Here is a 23,439-nt window from a genome sequence, read left to right as displayed (position 1 = left end):
ACATTTTTTTCCATCTACACTGGATGTATAAAAAGCATCACCAAGCAGCGTTGGTTCTCCACAAAAATCTAAAACATGTTTATTATATTCAGTTCCTTATTTGGAGTGCTACATTCTAACCAGAGTTACTCTGTTGTAGAAAGGAGCTACAAGAGGAGATGGGGAGGCTCGTGGAGGAAAAGCGGAAAGCCATCAATGGCATGGAAAAACTGGGAGAGACTGACTTTGCAACCGAGTTGATATTTGCTCAGGTTTTGTTTGTGCTGTAAAATTCCTGAATGTGTGCCACAATTAAAGACAGATTTATGCCACAGCACTGTTCAGTTCTCCCTTCTGATTGGTCGGAAGGTGCTGATTAATCTTCCATAACAGCAACTCTGACAGTCATTGCAGCTTTAAGACACATCACAGGTGTGCTCCGTCAGATGCAGACAATAATGCGTGCAAGTGTTGATATGGTGAAGCTTTCTTTAAGATGTGTATTTAGCATTTTTGAAGGAATCTTCAGTGTCAGTATTACATAGTGGGGTAAAGCAGTAGTGGCTCAACGGTTAAGGCTCTGGATTACTGATCAGCAGGTTTTGGGATCAAGCCCCTTAACCCTGTCTGCTCCAGGTGCACGATACCTCGGCTGACCCTGCACTCTGACCCCAGCTTCCTAACAAGCTGGGATATGTGAAAAAAGTTTCACTGTGCTGTAAGGTATATGTGACAAATAAAGGCTTGTTCTTGGAACGCTCAGAAGTAAAGCGGTCACTCAGTTTTCAGTAACTGGATAAGCTCTATTTTTGGTCTTATCCACTTCAAGAGAGAAAAAAAAAATGAAAGGCTGGGGACTGGTATGATTGTTTAGAGCTGCTATTATGAAAGTGATAACAGCAACGAACATGTTTCCCGAATGTTCCGCAACATTAACTGGGGGAAAAAGTTGTTCTTTTAATACATTCACAAAAATTTTAATCATTGGCCAATTGCTGTGGTATAAGAGGTAAAACAAACAAACAAACAAACAAACAAACAAACAAACAAACAAAAAACACTTTGGGATGTGCTGTTACTGGAAAAAAAAAATCTTGAGGTGATAAGCAGAAGGCATCACATCACTCCATCGTGGATTATTTTCCTATAACAGCACGTCCTGGAGTATGTTATTCAATGCTGACGTTGTTTGCGTATCTCCATCAGGATCATGGAGAGATGTCAGAAGATGATGTGAGGCAGTGTGTGTTGGAGATGGTGATAGCGGCGCCGGACACTCTGTCCATCAGTCTGTTCTTCATGCTGGTGCTGTTGAAGCAGAAGCCAGAAGTGGAGCAGTGTATACTGCAGGAGATGCACAATGTCCTAGGTAACACTCTCAGCTCATGGTAGTTTTTAGTCGCAGAAGTATATAAAGCATCAAAAGTAACGTTAATTCTGTAGCCCCCTCCCTCCCTTCCTTGTAGGTGTAGTGTTTCTCACAAAAGATCACAGCATGGAGCATGTTTGGATACAATCAAACTAATTCCACAGTAAAAATCGATGAAATTGCCTAGCGAGTAGTATGTATAAAACTTATAATGACTTTTTAAATAATTAGAGAAAAAACACCTACCCGTGTTTACAGGTGGACGGGAGGTGGAGCCGGCTGAGCTGCAGAAGTTGACAGTGATGGAGAGTTTTATAAAGGAGTCTTTGCGGTTCCATCCTGTGGTGGATTTCATCATGAGGCGAGCGCTAGACGACGACTTCATCGAAGGCTACAGGGTGGCCAAAGGGACAAACATCATTCTGAACATTGGCCGGCTGCACAAGAGCGCAGAGTTCTTCCCCAAAGCCAACGAATTCAGCTTGGAGAACTTCGAGAACAATGTAATTACGACGTGGGTTGCATTTATGGGAATAAATCCACGAAGGCGAAATTAGGTTTAAAACACTTTGCCTTTAAAATCATTTGTCTTTGGATTGACTTTCATGTACAAACGATACCCAAGTGCATGCAAAACTATTTAATAATACTTACAAGCCCTTTCTCGTTGCAGTAATGTCAACCTGCTGTTTAATTCATTTGTTTAAAAAAAAAAAAAGAAAAAACCGATGATAATGATCTGTACTCCTGAACTAACAGGTGCCGAGTCGTTTCTTCCAGCCATTTGGCTGTGGACCACGTGCCTGTGTGGGGAAGCACATAGCTATGGTGATGATGAAGGCTGTACTGGTGACGCTTCTGTCGCAGTACACGGTGTGTCCTCAGCCCGGCTGTACCGTCAGCACCATCAGGCAAACCAACAACCTCTCACAGCAGCCCATAGAGGAGGACACACAGAGCCTGGCCATGAGGTTCATACCACGCAAACGAAGCCCAGACAAGCAATAAACAGCCTCTGGATTGGGAAGACATCATTCCCATCAAGTAATTATGACTATGTTGCAACCTCATTTTTTTTTTCTCTCCGTCTTTTCAATCTGCCTACGTGACTCAGTAACTTGTGGCAAAACGCAGATCAACAGAAAAGAGAACTTGGAAAATTAAACAACTAAAAGGTAACATGGTTTGAAACTAGTGAATAATTAATAATTAAATATTTCATTTTTGTGGGAAAAGGTTTAAATACTTCCAAATTCCACCCCCCCCCCCCAACCCTCCTCTCATCATATTATTATGCTTAGACTATTATGGTATAAAGTGTTAGAAAAACAAGAAACCTGGAATTTTTTTATGTTCTAACGTGAATATGTGGTTTGGTTAGTGTACACGTCCTCCTAGTGTTTCTCCTACCTACAGCACAGATCTGCTACATCTAGTAAAATACTCTATATTTTGAACTTGTTAGTGAAATTATCCAGAATATAACAACACGTTTTCTTGCATACTACACGCACCTGTTTTAAGAAAATCTACTCATGTATGTCATCAGTAATAAACCACCAATAGTAATTATTATTATTTTTAAATGGTAACATAACTCGCTTGTCCGCATATATAGTGTTTATAGCGTTTTTATAAAATATATTTCCTCTACAGTCATAAAGGAAGACATGGCTCCTTCATTAATGGTCTTTCATAACAAATACTGCTGTAATTAAAACAGTAACAAACGAAACGTGTGCATTTTCAATGTGTCCGTTCATAAGCGCAAGGACAGAAAGGGAATGAAAAGACAAAGAAAGAAAGGTTTAAAGTTTGAAAAACAATAAATATATATATATATTTTCTTTTTTGATATACACCATTAGTGTGACATCACCTTAGCTCAGGAATTAGGTTCAATTACAAAAGAAAGAAAAAAATACCATTAGGATTATAAAGCAGTTCATTAAAGAAAGACAGCCGATGTATTGCTTTACAGTCGGTCGTTACTTCAAGGAAGATCTCGTCACATCCACGGACAGGCTTCTTCGTTCATAATCTTCAAATCATACCGAGTTAGCAGGAAGATTGTAAGACATTTCAGTTGAGGACTGATGCATAGAGTTGCTGATGCTCAGGGTTCTTGCAGGACTCTCTGGCAGTGATAGAGGAGACAGTCAGGGAAAGCATTCAGAGGAGAACGCAGCCATACAGCCAGAGAGGAGCCGTGTACACGACAGTGCATCAGACAGGGGGCGCCACTCAGCAGACGACAGGCCACGATGCCCTCTGAACCTGAACATACACACGCCATTAAGCGCTGGAAAATACTATGAACTTATAAAATATTAAAAGAAATGCAGCTAGAACTGACAACGCGAGACGCTCTTTGCAACCAAGTCGGAGAATCATCTTCAGCCAGGAGGTGCTTAGTCTGACATTTCAAATAGTAATGAACTCGTCTTACCGATGATGTGCACCGTGTGTAGCCGGAGGCTTTCCTGAAGAGCGTCGAGAGTGGTAATGAGAGGTCCTCTAGCACCGGTCAGCAGTTTCAGGTTCTGCTTCACATCATTAGAGAAGGACAGCCACAATTTACCATACTCCTCTGTGCTCAGCATCAGGGGCCTATCGGGAAAACAACAACAAACAAACACTTTATATGTACGTTTAAAGAACTCAAAATAGGTTTTTTTACACCACAACCTGAGTTTTCGACCTATATCGTTAAATATAGAAAAAGAAACATCATATATAACCAAATTTCACACAGTGATCGTTCATACAAAACGTTTTTGATTAAATGGTTTCATGCTAAAATGCTAAAATCACTGGGCCTCGTTTATCAATCTTTTAGTAAAGTTGTGTGTAAATGTTTGTGCAAGCCAAATAAAAAGTTTTCACAAAAAGTTTCAGAAACCCTGATTTTCTTCATACTCGCACTGCCCACACAGCTCATTTGCATTCGGCGACGCCCACAAAACGAGCTTTCAAGTCTGAAAGCTGAAAGGCAGCAGTGGAAGATATTTTGACTCACTTCTATGCCAATAATATATTATATATATATATATATATATATATATATATATATATATATATATATATATATATATATGTATATATATATATATGTATATATATATATATATATATATATATATATATATATATATATGTGTGTGTGTGTGTGTGTGTGTATGTGTATATATATATATATATATATATATAAAAATAATATTTAATATTATATGTACACACACACACACACACCTATATACATATAATCATGATAATAATAATAATAATAATAATAATAATAATAATAATTAAGCGAGCACTAAATCTTCCATCGGCTGAGGCACTGTTTAAGATTTGGGTCCATGCGAGGACAGACCGCCTCGTCTTCCCGTTATACGGTGCCATTTCTTTTGTCCAAATTGTATGGTGTGTTTCATTTGTATTGGCACCCTTTTTTTTATTTCAGATTCTTTAATTAATCCCAATAATATAAAACGACTGGTTTTCAAATAATGTTCTCGATGGTACTCTTAGTTACTCGATGGTACCCTGACCTAGTGAACCAGGGTAAGGATGCGGTTTTGATAGACACTCCAAAGAACTTCGATATGTAGAGTAAATGATATGATAAATAAGTAAATAAATTCTCTAAATGTAAGTTTAAAAAAAAAAGCTATTTAAACTCGACAGCATATTCCGTACATAAAATCGCTGTCATTCATGCAAAATTCTATGATTTGATGTCGATCGGGTCGAGGTGTACGCGAGTTAGTCGTCTTCGGTGTAAATTTACACGCACTCAGGAGCACGGCTTGGATACGAAGGAGTTTACGTGATTTTCAAGAATGCCACATTTCCTGCGTACACGCTCGGACGAACGGTTCACGAATAAATCCGTTCGTCTCCCGCTTGGTAAACGAGGCCCGTGGTTCAGATCATGTAAAGCACTGTTCTGGCGTGTGCAGGTCATGCCTTATGAAGTCAGCAGTGGAGAGATGGCCAGAGAACAGCAGAGTGTGTGAATGTCCGGACTGTGTTTGGTACAACACCGCTCCTCTGAAGGTCACTTGAATGTGAGGTCTCTCCATCAGCAGAGTGTAACGGCACACTGATGAATCCCTGCCGTCCAAACGCTCCATCACGTTTCCTCTTAGACTCGCCATCTTTAGGGAGTCGAATGTGTAAGAGTTAATATGTTCATTTGGATATCTGGTCAATTTGTCATAAAATGCAGGCAATCATTTTTTAAGGTAAAAAAAACTCCAATTCTGCTCTTTTTCTGAATGATCGGATAAAAATCGTTAAATGTTACTGATGAAATAACTAGCATTGTACTGGCATTTAATTATATATATATATATATATATATATATATATATATATATATATATATATATATATATATATATATATATATATATATCACAAGAAAACTAACTGCTGGACTGCATCAGTGTGTGTAAATAATATTCAAAACACATGGTCTGATTTAATGCAGCTAAACAAACACATACTATCTTTATATGATTCGATTCGAGTCTTTTAAACAATAAACTCCCTCACAGCTCCGTCACTCCATACCTCCAGCTCCTCACAGCTCAGTTCAACGGCGACATCGCGGAGCGGCGTCTCTGTGGTGTTGCAGACGAACAGCACAAGCAGCAGAGCATCTTCTCTGTAGACGCGGCAGCAAGAGACAGACAGGTGGGGGTCAGAGGTCAAGCTGATAACGTCAGAGCGAGGCAGGTCTTCCAATTCAGACGGTAAGTGTAGAACAGTGGTATCAGGACAACCATTTTGAGGTGCTACTGAGGCTTGGTCCGCTGGAGCGTCAGGTCTGATCAGCAGCCTATCAGCAGTGTCTGCTTCATTTTCACCCAAACCATTGGTTGTCTGGCTGGGCCGCGTCGTATCACAGCTGCCGTTAACTGTAGTGGACATCAGGGTAGACGTGTGGTTTGAGTCCTGCGGGTGTGTAACCGGCTCCTCTTCCAGCAAGCCGTCGTATAAGGCGTCCGTCCTGCGCCGGGAAGACTGGGAGGAGTCCGTGGATGCCTCTCTGGTGCTCGATGATGATGATGATGATGCTGCTGACTCGTGGTGGCGGTGTTTACGTCTGAATCGAGGAGCTGGAGCCTCAGTTTTCTCCAACTGACCCGGAGAGAACATCAATAAGTATATAAATAAAACACAACGGCACATGCTGGTATTGGAGAATAATTGTGTTGTACTACCCAAGTGTATTTTTTTTCTTATATTAGCACATCCTGAAATGTTTTATTCCTCTAATAACAAAGAAAAATTACACAGAAAATTATTTACATAATTACAGTTACATTTATATAGCGCTTTTCTCGACACTCAAAGTGCTTTACATAGTATCGGGGGATCTCCTCAACCACCACTAGTGTGTAGGGTCCACCTGGATGATTGTGACAGCAGCCATAGTGCGCCAGAACATCCACCACACACCAGCTATTAGTGGAGAGGAGAGAGTGATGTAGCCAATTCAGAGATGGAGATTATTAAGGGGCCAATGGGGGAATTTCACCAGGACACCGGGGTTATACTCCTACTCATTTATGATAAGTGTCCTGGATTTATAATGGCCACAGAGAGTCAGGACCTCGGTTTAACGTCTCATCCAAAAGTGGTGCTGTTTTTACACTATAGTGCCCCGTCACTATACTGGGGCATTAGGACCCACACAGACCACAGGGTGAGCACCCCCTGCTGGCCTCACCAATACCACTTCCAGCAGCAACCTTAGCTTTCCCCAGGAGGTCTCCCATCCAAGTACTAGCCAGGCTCAACCCTGCTTAGCTTCAGTGGGAAACCAGGTAAGAACTGCAGTGAGATATGGCTCTCCCTGGACAGCATGTATTATGTTTTTAATCATTCAATGTTTAATCATTCAATTACATTTAATGTTGTGGAGTTTCAAAAAAAAAAACAGCTAAAGACCCACCTCTTCCGTGAACACCTAACCATCCCATTAAAAAAACAAACTTACTCTGGCACTTACACGTCTACTCTGTGCACTTTGCTTCTTCTGGAACTCAATTAATAAATCTTGTATGGTAGCACTACTTGTATTGTTCTCCGCTTGATATATCGCTTTGCTTGTATTTTCTCATTTGTAAGTCGCTTTGGATAAAAGCGTCTGCTAAATGAATAAATGTAAATTTGTTTCTATACCAGCCTCAGTTTTAGGCCCAAGGAGAAAACTTAAAAAACAATAAAAACAGCTGCACAGGTCATTACTACAGAAATGAAAACGTATCGGAACAAGCGCATTAATATAAACCTGATATCTGCCTTGGAGCAAACACTACCGCCAGAGCCCTGCTTTTATACAAATTTAATCATCACCTTAACAGCACTACGGTATAAAAGGCATTAAACCCTCCAGCTGATTCCAATAAATGTGCATTACACACTTTTTTTTTTTGCTGGCGTTTTGGAGATGCTCTGACCCGGTCATCTAACCATCACAATTTATCCCTTGTCAAACTCGCTCAGATCCTTACACTTGCCCATTTTTCCTGCTTCCAACACATCAACTTCGAGAACTGACCGTTCACTTGCTGTCTAATAAATATATCCCACCGCTTGACACGTGCCTTTGTAACATGAAAATCAGGGTTATTCACTTCACCTGCCAGTGGTTTTAATGTTATGGCTGATCAATGGATGTCACGTGCCCCTTTTTACAGGGTGAATTTTTAAACACGAGACCCAGAGAGTTTAAAGAAACCGAGTTACACAACTATTCCTGTACTGTCTGTACTGTACTGTACTGTCCAGAGGAAAAGTGGAATCATCTGGACACTAACCAATTGCTGGGGTCTATTTCGAGCTCCACCCCTATGTCCTGGCTTGACTGACGTAGGCAGGAAGGTTAATCAAATTCAAAGCAGGTACTTAGTCACGAAGCAAATTCCTTGGCAGTGGAAACATCAACAAATACAGGATAGCTGTTAGTTTACCGAGCCATGCCGTACTGTACTGTGTGGTAGAAAAGTGTTTACATTTACAGTAAACCCACCAGAGATATGGAGTTTTGAGAGCCCAGTCCAACAAACAGAGACGTCGCCAGCTGCTGCTTCTCCTGGTCCACGTGTGGAGGCTCAGGCTGGGGCTGGGGAGCGTGTGTAGCCACTTCCTGGTTGCATGACTGAAGTACACTCTTCAGCTCGTCTACAACCGCCGAGGTTTCTGAAGACTCTTTCTGAGACAGATAACCCTCCTTCCCCCACACCCTCTTCACACCGTCCAACACGAGCGTGCTCGCTCTGTAAACAAAACTTATTACTATAGAAACGATAAGTAACACATCACAAGAAACCCAAGAATTTCCCTCACTCGTATAGGTATAACGTGACATGATGATTTGAAACGCTTGATGACTGACAATAAGGAAAATATACTACAGAAATACACAACTAACCTCAAGCTAAAATGGTGTTGATCTGGGGTGGAGGTCTATATATGTCTGCAAGTTCATACTCACCCTGTCCTAAGGGATGGTTCAGTGCTGTTACCAGAGAGGCCAGAACTCACAGACAGGAGAGTTGGAGACTGTCTGTCTGCGAGCGTACAAGAGGACATGCCCACAGGCAGAGACAGTCCGTACGGCTCCAAACTCAGTGCTAGGGAGAAACGCAGAAAAGAAACGGCGTCTTGTTGGGCGTTCTCTTATTCCCCATCAACAAATTATTCACGCCATTAGAACACTTCATATACATACACACTACCGGTCAAAAGTTTAGACACACTCATTCTTTATTTATTTTCATTTTTTTTCACATTTTAGAATAATAATAAAGTCATCAACACTCTGGAGTAACACAAATGGAACTATGGGAATTATGTTGTGATCAAAAAATACTAAATAAATCAAAATAATTTCATATTTTAGCATCTTCAAAGTAGACGCCCTTTTCGCCTAGAGTTTCCAGAAATGTATTCTTGGCGTTTTCTCACCCGATCTCTTGAGGAATTTCCCCTGAGATGCTTTTTTAAACAGTATTAAAAGGAGTTCACACCGACGCCGGACTCTTATCGGCTGCTTTTCGGAATATTTCGCTCCGAGTCGTCCGTTTAAAAAAAAGCTAGTTTTCTAAAACGTCGGCACGATTATATTTTTGTTTACAACACCGATTTCACACATTTAATCACACACCTTCAGATCACAAGCTTTTTAAGATCATGAGAAACATCTCAGCCGAGCGTCCACAAACTTTTGACCGGTAGCGTAGGTTTGGGTATTTCTGTTATTTTTTATTTTGTCTACGGCCTTCTATAGAACTCTACACAGCAACGTTAAATTTGTTCACACTTTTCCTGTAGTGCTACACAGCATACTTAATCATGCAAGAAGGTAATCATGAAACATAGGGTTCAGAGCATGGCAGTACCTCTCTGCTGACACAGCTCTTCCTGTCTCTGATGAGGGGGTTTATACGGAGCAGCTCCTGCAGCTAGAGCTTCAGATACAAACCCATCCAGAAATGAGAGAGAGGAGTCCACCTGTGTCTCACACACACACACACACACACACACACACACACGGCAAAAAAAAAAAAAAAAAAAAAAAAAAAGGTTTCGCCTTTGATGAATGGGTTTTAATAATAACAATAATGACTTTATTCATGTTGCAATTTTCTAAATCGAATAAAATCAAATGCTTAAAGGTGTACGCAAAAAAGAACGGGCAATTAAAATAAACGGAATACAAAACAAACAAGTAACGCAAACAAAGGGGAAAGAAAAAAAACAAAATTTTAAAATAAATAACAAATATTTTCATAAATAGAACATAGAAATGTAGAATAAAAAAAAATCAGAAAAACATTATATAAATATAAAGAAAGAAATATAAAGCTGAGCAAAAGCAAATTACAGATAAAGTAAAAACTAAATACAATGATATAAAAATAAATGATAAAATAGCCAAAGAGTTAACTGAATAACAAAATTCGATTCAATTCTGAAGTGAAAGCTAGGAAATTGAATTCTAATAGATGATCCTCACCTGCGTGCTGGCTCTGGATTGGTGCAGTACCCGAGCGTGGAGCTGCGAGTCCCGGCTGAGACACAGAAGCTCATAAGCCTGCTGGCGCAGCACCGTGTCCAGGGACGAGGCCGAGCTCTCTGCCAGCTCCAGTACCAGCTCTGCAGATCCAGAGCTCGTACACAGCTTAGTGAGAGCACACAGCACCCAGCTCCTGGTCTCTGAGCTCACTCCTCTCTGCTCCAACAGCTTCTTCAGGAGCGCCACGACCTCACGCTGATCCAGGCCTTCCCTCATGCAGGAGTACTCTCCGAGCACCTGATAACAGAACACGGAAAAATGGGGTTACTCGGAAAAAAACATCTCTGAAAAGCAATTTCAAAATATATGAGTCTTCATATGAGTCCAAAGTTTTTGCTATTTGAATATAAACAATGTTCCTCACAGGTTCCTTGCATGGCTAATAAGAAAGAGAGAGAGAGAGAGAATAAGCCGAGCGTGGTAGGTAATATACCTCATTATAGTTGAGATCATGAAGGTGAGAGACAGACAGACACAGACTTTGTTATTTCTAATATATGTCTTATGAATTTGGGGGGGGGCAAAAGTATGTGGACACCTGACCATCACAACCATATGTGCTTGTTGAGCATCCTGTTCCAGATTTATCCCCCCTTTTGCTGTTATAATAACCTCCGCTCTTCTAGGAAGGCTTTCCATTAGATTTTGGAGCGTTGCCGTGGGGATTTGTGTTCATTCATCTACACGAGCGTTAGTGAGGTACTGTCAGGTACTGATGTCGGGTGAGGAGGTCTGGGATGCAGTCGGGTGAGGAGGTCTGGGATGCAGTCGGCTTTCCAGTTCATCCCAAAGGTGTTCAGTGGGGTTGAGGTCAGGAGTCTGTATAGGACACTCGAGTTCTTCCGCACCAACCTTGGCAAACCATGTCTTCATGGAGCTCGCAGGAGCACTGTCATGCTGGAATAAGTTTGGGCCTCTTGTAATTCTACAGCAAAACAAAGACATCCTACACAATTGTGTGCTTCCAATCATTGAAGGAAGGAACACATATGGGTTTGGTGATCAAGTGTCCACAAACTTTTGACCACATAGTGGGGTTTTTTTTTTGTTTTTTTTTTGGATACTGAGATTTAGTTTGGGAGTATGTATACATACGAAACATATGTACAGTATATATATATATGAAGATAATAATTAGAAATGACAGCAATCAGACACAGGATTGGTATCAGGCCAACACCAGGGAAGAAAAAGAAAAAGAACAAAAAAGTGGATCAAATATCGGAAAAAGAAGAAACTAATTCGATTCAATCCTGTAACAAATATAGTCTGAAATATCAAAGCACACCAACATAAAGCAGGTTTAAATAGGTCATGTGATAGCAGGAGCCATGTGGCCTAACGTTAACCATGACAACGTGAACAACCAGTGAGCTATTTTCAGGAGAGCAAACACACTATGTGGGAGTTGCTACCGTGTCAGCTGTGCGGCAGTTCCTCACATTAAAGGTCTTTATTTTTATTGGAACTGGAAAATATTTCCATATACTCAATGCGTTTTGCGATGTTTGTAAGAGAGTGTAACTGAATTAAAAAATGCTGTAACTTTGTATGAGTCATGTTTTAGCTACTTTTTTCCCTTCATTTAAAACAACTGTAAATATTTTGATTAGTTTTGTGAAGAAAAATAATGGAAGGGTGTTGATCTCGGCTGATATTCAAGGCTCCGGTGTCGGAAAATATAAAGTGGCATCATGCCATTTCTAAGAGTAATAGAAGCTGTGTGTGTCTGTGTGTGTGTGTGTGTCTTTGTGTCTGTATCTCTGTGTGTCTGTGTCTGTCCCTGTGTGTGTGTGTGTGGGTGTGTCGGTCTCTGTGTGTGCGCGTCTCTGTATCTGTCTGTCTGTATCTGTCTGTCTGTCTCTGTCCTTGTGTGTCTGTGTCTCTGTGCGCCTGTCTGTCTCTGTGCGCCTGTCTGTCTCTGTACGCCTGTCTGTCTCTGTACGCCTGTCTGTCTCTGCGTGTCTGTCTGTCTCTGCGTGTCTGTCTGTCTCTGCGTGTCTGTCTGTCTCTGTGTTTGTCCCTGTGTGTGTGGGTCTCTGTCTCTGTGCGTCTGTGCCTGTGTGTGTGTCTGTGCGCCTGTCGGTCTCTGTGCGTCTGTCTGTCTCTGTACGCCTGTCTGTCTCTGTACGCCTGTCTGTCTCTGTGTGTCTGTCTGTCTCTGTGCATGTCTGTGTCTCTGTGTTTGTCCCTGTGTGTGTGGGTCTCTGTGCGTCTGTGTCTGTGTGTGTGTCTGTGCGCCTGTCGGTCTCTGTGCGTCTGTCTGTCTCTGTGCATCTGTCTGTGTCTCTGTGTTTGTCCCTGTGTGTGTGGGTCTCTGTCTCTGTGCGTGTGTATACGTGTGCGTCCGTGCGCATATGTGTGTGTATGTGCGTGCGTGTGCATGTCTGTGTCCGTGTGTGTGTCCGTGTGTGTGTGTGTGTGTACCCACCCAGCTGATGACTTGTAGGAAACACTGGGGCAGGTGAGAACAGTCGCCCTTCAGCACTGCCATATACGAGTCCACTGCATACAGCCTGAGCTGCCGGTCCTCCTCCTCCACGTCTGAACCTGAAACACACACCTACCAAAGTCAAACCAGACGGCTCTTCACCCCGTCCTGTTCCCAACGCCAAAGAAACGAGCTTCTGAAAGTGTACTGGATGCAGTTTTACCCTCTTCCAGCAGCCTGAGGAAGTTGTTGGGGATATCCGGCTGCATCAGGTCACCACCGAGAGAGAACACTGCGTTCATAGTCTGAATGAACCACTCGTTATCTGGAGCATACGTACAGCACTTTTATAGGAACATACCCACAAAAACCGTCCATAACCTACATCACCTTGTATACTTCAAAACATTCACGGCGTCTGCCAAAAGTATTGGCAACCTTCTTACAAATCAACAAAGATTATTGTATGAATATCAAATAAATACCTTTTTCCACTCAAGCACTAGGAGAATTAAAAGAACCATCTAATAATATTTTAAATAAAAATAAAACAAAATTCTCATTCTTGAAAAAATGAATATTATTTTTCCATGTACTCTCAATCCCAAGGAACTCTATAACTGTTTCAATGGAGTATAAATATGAAACAGCACACCTGTAAAATCCCTTCATCATCTATTACTATGGGACACACACACACACACACACACACGAAAATTTTCAACACAAAAGAGGCAGATGGACGCTGACCCTCTACAAACATCTCCAAGCTTTGACGTTACAGGAAGAGCTGTTATTCTCTCCAAGTCAAGTGTCATAAAATATTCATCGTGAGAGTGCCAATAATTTTGAAAATCGGTGTTTCGAAAACATACAAACACACCTATACGTCATCCCTCTATGTCTGCGCTCAAAATCTCAGTTATTGACTATAACCCAGAAATGCACCATACTATACTACACTATACACCAGACTATACAGGTATGCTTATATTTAACGGACGTACATAATCTTTCTAAAATAATCTTTGGTCCTCCATATAGAAGGGAACTTCTTGCGACAATAAAAGGATATTTTTCAGCCAACTCGGCCACTTTTCCCACAAGATCGACGATGGTGTAGTTATCGTTACAAAGCCGGAGGAATCCCAACATTTTCTCCACGATCACGGTGACGTTCTGAGCGTTCGTGATCCTGAAGAGCAGCTCTAAAGTCTGAGGGAAAGAAAAGAGGAGGAGGAGGTGGAGGAGTAGAGAGGATGGGAATGAGATACGCAACGCTAAATAACATTCTTAAATAGTAAATGGCGCACTTATATAGATCTTTTATTCAAAGCGCTTTACACTGTGTCTCATTCACCCATTCACACACTCACACACACACCAATGGTAGCAGAGCTGCCATACAAGGCGCTAACTTGCCATCGAGAGCAATTTGGGGTTCAGTGTCTTGCCCAAGGACACTTCTGTATGTGGAGTCACGTGGGCCGGGAATCGAACCGCCAACCCTACGATTAGTGGAGAACCCGCTCTACCACCTGAACCACAGCCGCCCCGTGTTGTGGATATGATCAAAGGCTGAAAATATAGTCTGCTATTCTTCATAAATGACTAATAATAGCTTCCCAGAAATAAGATTTGTTGCCTTTCTTCTCTAATACCTGGGTACTCCTGCCCTTGCATTAACTAACAGACCATGAGTGTCTTGAGAGAGATTTCCAGGAGAGCAGACGTCTTCAACTGGGAGACGACGTTTCAGATGTCGACCCGGGTTTTAAGCCCTTATTACAAGTACTAAAACTACAGGGGATATTTAAGTACTTGACAAATCTCTGCAGCAGAAAACAACTCATGTGACTTATCTAACCTCACAGTTATATTAATTACTTACATGAAGGGGCTCCTGAGTGGCGCAACAGAAAAGCATTCAAGCTTATCTGTGTGTGCGTGTGTGGGGGGGGGGGGGGGGGGGTGGAGTGTGTTTTCTCTAAAAGAAGAAGAGTTCATACAGGTGTTACTTTGCTAGAATAAAATGAGAGCTGCATTTTGAATCCCTCACCTCTCTCTTGATGATGAGGTCTGAGTGATCCAAACATTCGATAATAGTCATCTGGTGCTGCAGAGCGAGGTTGGCATCATACTGAACCACGTATGTTAAAGCTTTCAACCCTGTAGTTTTCAGAGAGCGAGAGAGAAAGAGAGGGAGAGCGAGAGAGAGAGGGCGAGAGAGAGAGAGAGAGCGAGGGCGAGGGCGAGAGAGAGAGCGAGGGCGAGAGCGAGGGCGAGAGAGAGAGAGAGAGCGAGTGAGAGAGAGAGCGAGCGAGAGAGAGAGCGAGAGAGAAGACAAACAGAACATTTACACAGTAAGTGTGTGGTTTGGACATTAGTTCTAAAAGCTCTCGAGAGAATGAGAGTCAGACGAGAGGAGAGGGGGGACAAAAAAAAGATATGTACTTTACCCAGGTACTTCAGGTTGATCTTCGGAGACAGCACAAAGTTTCCGATGCACCTCGCTGCTTTTTCCAGCAGCTCGGCTTTAGGGTATACGGTATAGATCGCCTTAACACACTCATACAGAATTGCTGGGGAAGGAAAATATAATTTTATATATATTATATATCTATATCTATATATATATATATATATATATATATATATATATATATATATATATATATATATATATATATATGGCCAGTCAAAGCAAGGCATGTCACTAATAATTTACAACACAAAATTCAGTCTGAGGAAAACTTACCATAAGTAATGTTGTGGTTCGTTTCCGCTCGGCGCAGAGACTCATCCAAGACCTCGTACATCAGCTCGCTCGTGCTAGGGGCGTGAAAAGCATCATTTAGCACCGAGCTTGATTTGTAAACGAACAGCTTGGAAGCATGGTTATAGAAAGCAGTGTGTAAGGAATAAAACACAACAGAACGTGCCGTTAGAGGAAATCGTACCACAGCGCGGTCGAACTCTCCGATCCGATTGGGTGTAGTATTTTCGTACAACAGCCCTAATACGTTAACGTTTCTGACGTGACATTACGCTCCACATAATCCAAGACTGACAGTATACAGATTTTTAAAAATGTGTTCTGATGTTTAACAAAGAAAATTGTGCACTCGTTGAAGTTTTTGTCAGGAGACATTTATTTAACATTTATGAAAGGAGTCGCGAGCGCTGGCACGAGAGAGAGAGAGAGAGAGAGAGAGAGAAACTCAGATAACCACTCTGTAGAACTGTGGTGAGCAGAAAAGCATCTCAGAACGCACAACACGTCGACCCTTGAGATGGATGATGGGCTACAACAACAGAAGACCACATCGGTTTCCACTTCTGCGATGAGTGCATGATGTCACAAAGAGAAACTCGTCTCAAACTGGTTTCATTAACGATGAGTTCGGTGTTCTTCGGTGGCCTTCCCAGTCACCGCATCTAAATACCACATCACCTTTGGGATGTGGTAGATTGTGGAGATTCACAGCATGAAAAAACATCTGCAGGAATTGCGTGAACATGGACCAGAATCGCAAAGGAACGTCTCCAACATCTTGTGGAGTCCATGCCATGAAGAATTGAGGCTGTTTTGAGAGCAAATGGAACCCCGACCCAGTATTAGTATAGCGTTCCTAATAAAGTGCTCAGCGAATGTATATGAAGCTTTTCCTTGTTGTGATTATAGAAGTGATAACACATTGTATGAGACTGCATGAGAGCATGAATATAAACCTGTGATTCGCTTTCAGCTGGAACGACTGTCAGGGTCAACATTTTCTAGCCAATCAGAATCAAGATTTCAACAGCGCTGTGGTATAAAAGTGGTGTAAAATGTATTTCTATATAATTAAGTCAGTATTGCGTTCAGACAGTGTCTGTTTCAGCTCCAGGGTGTACCTCTGGTCCTCTTTCCCCAGCAGAGACACGATGCGGAGCAGCTGGATCTGCAGCCACGGAGCGGGGATACTGTGGTAATTAAAGTCCATTGGCAGCTTCCCTCCAATCACCTGCCTCAAGATGGTTACAAAGCTGCTCGTCAGCTCCTTGTAATTGTCCGGGTTCTCCTGAAAACAAGTCAGACGTAATGGGTCACGGTTACTGCAGCAAACAGGGAGGGGTAAAAAAGCTGCCGAATATACGGGCTATAAAAGTGACTCATATATTATATTCTCAATGAAGAGTTCTATCACATGCAGCTAAATGTTTCTATTCATATGGAGAGAGGAAGGAAATCCTGTGAAGAAGTGAAGACCTTAATCATCCGTAGGTAGATGTGTAACGAGGACATCATGACTCCAGGATCTTTGTCACACAAGGCTTTCCGAAACTTGCTGTGAATATGCTGCACTTGGTTCGGAGCGATCAGGTAGAACTTGTACAAAGCAAGTACGGCTTTCCGTCTAATGATTTCCCTAAAAACACATGCCGGACATGAGCAAGGACATGCACTCGAAACTCATTAGTTCGATCGGATTTGATTGCTTACTTTTGATGAGACAGCTTCTCTTCTACCAGGGGCAGAATGGACGGGATCATGTCTTTGGGAAATATCTGACTTACAACAGTCAGAGCCATGCAGACCTCAATGAGGTTGGTGCTTTGCAGATCCTGTAAATAATAAAGTTATGCTTTAAAGTTTATTTATGTATTTACACAGATGACCAGCTTCCGCACTAGGGATCGGTCATATAATAAACTGCGTCACAATCATATTGTCATATCACAGGAATCTTCAGTATTTTTATTATAAAACTGATTAGATGTTAACATTCTGCAAATTGTTAAAGGTTGTACAGAATAGAGTTCGACTGATTGATCAGTTTTGCCGATTGCTGAAACGATGGGTTATCACCTATAGTTTTTCCCGGTTGCGTCCGTTGCGGGAGCAGCTGAGAAGGTCTGCTGTCATTATACAGTACGAGAGCGGCCTCTAGAGGCGAAATAAAAACACTGACAATTTTTGTTGTGATATTTAAAGTGTTTTTTTATTCATTTTGGATGGCTCTTTTTTTTTTTTTTTAATTTGTTTTCTGGAGTGTTATTTTGGTTCAGTTTGAATGTATATCTTATTTTTATATTTATTATTAGTTTATTAATCATATTTATTTCATTTAAAAAAAAAAGTACAGTACATTCTCATGGCACAGTCAGTACTGTTTATTTTTTAGTGTTATGTTTTCATCCAGTATCAATTTTAAAAACTGCCCAACCTGGTTATCGGTAAAATCCACTATCGGTCGACTTCTAGTACAGGACATTTTACAGATTTCTTTATCTGTGTTGAATTATGTTGTTCTGTTATAGACATTAAATAAACATGTTATTGAACTTGCATTAAATAAACTTTTTTTTTTTGAGAATGCAACGCTACTGTTTTGCTGGCAGTTTGCAAAACTAAAGATTGTGTTACACAGAAATCCCTTCAAGTACCATCATATGAAATTTCTATCATATTATATGTTTTAAGACCCAACCACATTACGGTTAAAGAGAACTCTTCAGTAGCTTTCAAACACCACCAAAGGCTGTGGAAACCGGACATTTTAGCTGACTTTGGAGCTCTAGTCCTGCTACAGAGCTCATTATGCTTCAGTCGATCATTTTCCCAGGTCCCCAGGACACATGATTTATTCGATCAGATTTTTTTGTAGATAATTTATACATTTATTTCTTTTTAAAATATGGTCAACCTGTCGTACATTTTGTTTACAAACCTCTGTTCATAGCCATTTCGGATTTATTTCGTTTTATACAGACAAAAATGCACACCGTTTTGCATTGATTAAGAAATTAAAAAAAGGAGTCGTTTCATTCAGTCATCATTTTTCTTCCTTCAAATTTTATTCAAAATGTTCTGAGAATCGGATTGAAATCGTCAAACCGGTATCATGAATCTAATCATGACTATAGTGTGTTATTATACCCCATTATTTATTTTTTTTTTAGTGGCGCAGTTGCAGCCCCCATGTTGATAACCCGTGCTTTATATAAGGGGATAATCCACGGCTAGGTGTGCATTACACGTTTTTAATGCACGACGTAGAAGAAAAGAACCAGCCGATGCGAAGCGGAGTGCGTTAAAACGGCGTAACGCACGCCTAGCCGTGGTTTATCCCGCTTATACCATGGTCACATCCCAGCGTTGACGAGTTAAAGCTGTCATTGATGTTTGCAGCGTGAAGAATTTATTTTAAGAAGTTATTTTATATACGGGTCGTTAGATCTAGAATCCGCCCACTCTAAATCATACACGGAGATAAAGTAGTGCGATAAGATTACATTTATTTGAATGAGTTATAATGAATAGTTATTAGAGAGAGATTTTTATTTACAAAAAAAACAGAGCGAAATATTCCGAAAAGCAGCCGATAAGAGTCCAGCGTCGGTGTGAACTCCTTTAATACTGTTTAAAAAGCATCTCAGGGAAATTTCTCAAGAAATCGGTCGCGAAAACGCCAAGAATACATTTCTGGAAACTCTAGGCAAAAAGTGTTGACTTTGAAGATGCTAAAATATTAAATTATGTAGATTTATTTTGGATTTTTTTTTTTTTATCACAAAATAATTCCCATAGTTCCATTTGTGTTACTCCAGAGTTTTGATGACTTTATTATTATTCTTCTAAATTGTGGGGGGGAAAAATAAAAATAAAGAATGAGTGTGTCTAAACTTGACCAGTAGTGTGTATGAATATATGTATATTATTATTATTATATACATATATTCCGGTATGTAATGAAACCAATAAACATACCCACCTTTAAAACAGTATTGACCAGCAGTAACAGCAGTTCATGACTCTCGTTAAGAAACAGTGACACTGCCAGGTAACCTGCGATCACATGAACACAAGCACACCGAGCGGAAAATCAGCTCCAGATGATCATCAAGCATCCTGACTGATATTAATTTTGCGTAACATACCAACTCTCTTCTCCAGTACTGTGCCTTGCTGAGCCAGTTTGATGGCATGGATGTAAGCAAAAGAGGCTTCATATCCGAGCATCTCGCAATACATGGCTCTCACCATCAGCTCCCTCATTTGTCTCTGAACAGGAAAATTAATATATAAACAAACTGTGAAATGTATGGTGCAAGGAGTCTACAACAGCAGACAGACAGACAGGCAGGCAGACAGACAGGCAGACAGGCAGGCAGACAGGCAGACAGACAGGTAAACAGACAGGCAGACAGGCAAACAGACAGGCAGACAGACAGACAGGCAGGCAGACAGACAGGCAGACAGATAGGCAGACAGACAGACAGGCAGGCAGACAGACAGGCAGACAGACAGACAGGAAGGCAGACAGGCAGTCAGACAGGCAGATAGGCAGGCAGACAGGCAGATAGGCAGGCAGACAGGCAAACAGACAGGCAAACAGACAGGCAAACAGACAGGCAAACAGACAGGCAGACAGACAGGCAGACAGACAGGCAAACAGACAGGCATCAGGGCTATAAAGCACCAAAGTTCACCATTGTAGTAGAAGGTGATGATATCTGATCTTTAATAGCAGCCAGCTCTTTAGTGATGAGCTTCTCTTCTTCCTGAAAACAAGAATGATGAGTTAGCACTTCACTGCTCCAGGCTGATGACAGAAAAGTAATCAATCAATCAATCAATTAATGAATTAATTAACAATAAATAAGGCACTGTGTCTGTGTCAGTGTCAGAGAAGGAGACATGATGGTAAACACTCACATTTTTGGATGTCAGCTCAGTGATGTTTCTGACCAGGTGTCCTAATTTGGAGGTGGGTGAAAGTTTGGAGGCTCCAGGCTGAGAATCCAGCGACAGCAGACCCGGGAGAGCACTGAGGGTCTTCTCAACAACATCACTCATCGCAGCTCGGAAAAGCACCAATTACAAAGCAGCCCTCTTCTTTCGGGCCCTTCCTTCTTTCGGACACGAACTACACAAACGTCCCCCCCAAATAAACAGCTTTAAAATGGACATAAAGGAGCTGGACACTGTAAAAGGAGAAATGTTTACACCACTGAAACTAGCCGCTGGTTCAATCCCAAACACCTTCCTGTCCCCTGTAAGGGTGCACTATGTAGGGCATGGAGCAACGATTTGCATCCCTTTTAACTAGTGCACTAGAGAGGTATTTGGGATTCAGCCCGGGTTTGACAGCAGAACGCAGTGTCATATCCTGTCTTTTCTTCTTCTCTTGTTCTGTGGCGAATTCAAGCAAAATGGTTTCTAGCGACACCTGCTGGATTAACCCTTGTGCGTCAATTAAAAAAAAGTTATTAAAAAATGTCCATGTCTAAAAACTGTCATAAAAATATTATATATTAATCTTTTTTTCCACTTTCACTGACGTAGATTTTTTTTTCATAATTACCAAACATTCATTAATTTTCAGAATTGTAACCCTTTGACTGCTTGTTTGTTTACATAGTGCCACAGATTTTTATTTATTTTTATTTTTTAAAAAGAAAAATAGTAATTATTTTCCATATACTAAATGCTAATCAGATTTTTTTTTTCTTTGATTATTCCAGTCTTGGATGTGTCGGTGATTAACAACAACATTAATTCTGATGCATTCGTGTTTTCTATGCAGTGTCAGATTAAAACAAAAACATAAAAACCCTATCACTCAGGTCCATAAAGGACAAAAATGTCCATGTCAAAAAACTGTCATAGAATTATTATATATTAATATTTTTTTCTCACTTTCACTGACTTTGATTTTTGATTTTAAACGTCACAGGGATTAAATATTGCAGTTTGAATGTGTTTCGAGTGGGACATTTTTGTCCTTAAGGTCCTGAGTGTAACTATTTTGTGTTCCTAGTTTAAGCTAGATTTATGAAAGCAAATGAGGGTGAAATATTAAAATTCCAATAAAAATGCACACCTTTTACAAAATTGATGGTGTTTGCATTAACACAGACAAAATAATTTTTTTAAAAAAAAAGAAAAGAAAAAGACAAAAATGTCCATAAGGATGCATAAGGGTTAAAACATTAATCACAACACGAAGCTCATTATTTACCATCCCGACATATTGAAATAAACAAAGTAAATAATGATAGTAAAGGAGAATTCGGTTAAACTTAGCAGCATTCATTTTCTAGCCTGATGAGTGAAAGTCAAAGTTACTAAACCCTTTCCTATGGAACTGCTTGATAGAAATGCCATGGCTTAAATCATGTGACATCATATTCAATTCAATTCAATTCAATTTTATCTTTTATATAGTGTTTTTAACAACGGACATTGTCACAAAGCGGCTTTACAGAAATAGATAAATTCAATGTATAAATGGATAAATTTATCCCTAATGAGCAAGCCAGAGGTGAAGGTGGCAAGGAAAAACTCCCTGAGACGACATGAGGAGGAAACCTTGAGAGGAACCAGACACGAAAGGGAACCCGTCCTCATCTGGGTGACACCGGATAGTGCGATTATAAATAAATAAATAAATCCCTTCTATAATTGGTTAAAAAGTGCAATTGTGTAACCAGAAGTAGGGCATCAGGATGGATCAGGCAGGTCCAGAGAGCAGAAGGGGTCAGGATCCCGGGTATCTCAGGAGTAGGATTAAAGGGGGTGTGGTCAACATCAAACAGGAAGTACTTGAAACATAAAAATCTTTTGGTTGAAAAAAAAAAAGCTGTAATATTTGGCTAGTTTATTTCATAAGGCTGTAAAACTGTCATCACTAATATATTCCACAAGTTTGTGGACACCTGACCATCACACCCATATGTGTTCCTTCCCCAAAATGTTTCCACAAAGTTGGAAGCACACGATTGTATAGAATGTCTTTGTATGCTGTAACATTACAATGTCTCTTCAAGAGGCCCAAACCTGTTCCTGCATGACGATGCCCCTGTACAAAGCGAGGTCTACGAAGACACGGTTTGCCGAGGATGGAGTGGAAGAACTCGAGTGTCCTGCACAGAGCCCTGACCTCAACCCCACTGAACACCTTTGGGATGAACTGGAACACCGACCGCACCCCAGACCTCCTCACCCGACATCACTGCCTGTTCTCACTAATGCTCTTGTGGCTGAATGATCACAAATCCCCACAGTCACGCCCCAACATCTAGTGGAAAGTCTTCCCAGAAGAGTGGAGCTTATTATAACAGCAAAGAGTTAACTAAATCTGGAGCTGGATGTTTAACAAACACACACAGTACACTATGATTGTGACATTCAGGTGTCCACAAACTTTTGACCGTATAGCATATGTTTGTAATTCCGTCTCAAAATACACTGAGCGGAGTGGAGAGTGGAAAAGTGAAGAGATATAATGGATGTATGAATGTATACATGCAACATCCCACAACTATGTTTGCACTGATGGATTTTATGTGTATTAAATGGTGTTTTAATAAAGCAGGAGAACAAGATATCCTGCTTATTCTATTTTTACTTAGTGTATAATGTGATATAATTGTAGAGATTGATGTTGGTGTGTTTTTTAAAAAAAAAAATCCTGTATTGAAACGAATTATGCTACTGAAACATACTACTTAGACCAACATCTTAATATGTAGTACACACTACTGTCTTCATACAGCATCAGAATGTGTTGAAGA

General features: G+C 40.8%; 2 protein-coding genes across 2 annotated transcripts in view; one reads left to right on the top strand and one right to left on the bottom strand.

The window, feature by feature from the left end:
• The window catches only part of LOC128618683 (brain aromatase), a 5,416-nt gene extending 2,800 nt beyond the window's left edge, over positions 1-2,616 (top strand). The window contains exons 5-9 of the mRNA XM_053642428.1: positions 1-49; positions 140-251; positions 1,186-1,348; positions 1,607-1,851; positions 2,108-2,616. The exon at positions 1-49 is cut by the window's left edge and continues 66 nt beyond it. Of these exons, the coding sequence (XP_053498403.1) occupies positions 1-49; positions 140-251; positions 1,186-1,348; positions 1,607-1,851; positions 2,108-2,356 (818 nt within the window). The 3' untranslated portion in view covers positions 2,357-2,616. The remainder of the gene's footprint in view (positions 50-139; positions 252-1,185; positions 1,349-1,606; positions 1,852-2,107) is intronic.
• Positions 2,617-2,963: 347 nt separating this feature from the next.
• Positions 2,964-20,993, bottom strand: ap4e1 (adaptor related protein complex 4 subunit epsilon 1). The gene is made up of 21 exons (XM_053642426.1): positions 20,579-20,993; positions 20,353-20,424; positions 19,801-19,924; positions 19,635-19,708; positions 17,363-17,484; positions 17,129-17,288; positions 16,774-16,940; positions 15,635-15,708; positions 15,336-15,458; positions 14,936-15,045; positions 13,952-14,091; positions 13,100-13,212; positions 12,877-12,995; positions 10,386-10,682; positions 9,769-9,880; positions 8,862-9,000; positions 8,397-8,643; positions 5,930-6,499; positions 5,321-5,511; positions 3,798-3,958; positions 2,964-3,625 (listed from the first exon to the last, which is right to left on the bottom strand). Exons 1-21 carry the CDS (start codon positions 20,717-20,719, stop codon positions 3,465-3,467), a joined length of 3,417 nt encoding a protein of 1,138 aa, XP_053498401.1. The 5' UTR covers positions 20,720-20,993; the 3' UTR covers positions 2,964-3,464.
• Positions 20,994-23,439: the final 2,446 nt, after the last annotated feature.

The sequence above is a fragment of the Ictalurus furcatus genome, chromosome 14 (genome assembly GCF_023375685.1).
Source record: "Ictalurus furcatus strain D&B chromosome 14, Billie_1.0, whole genome shotgun sequence".
Taxonomy (NCBI): Eukaryota; Metazoa; Chordata; class Actinopteri; order Siluriformes; family Ictaluridae; genus Ictalurus; species Ictalurus furcatus.
Note: the sequence above shows the minus strand (reverse complement) of the source record. Positions and strands in the feature narration are given on the sequence as shown.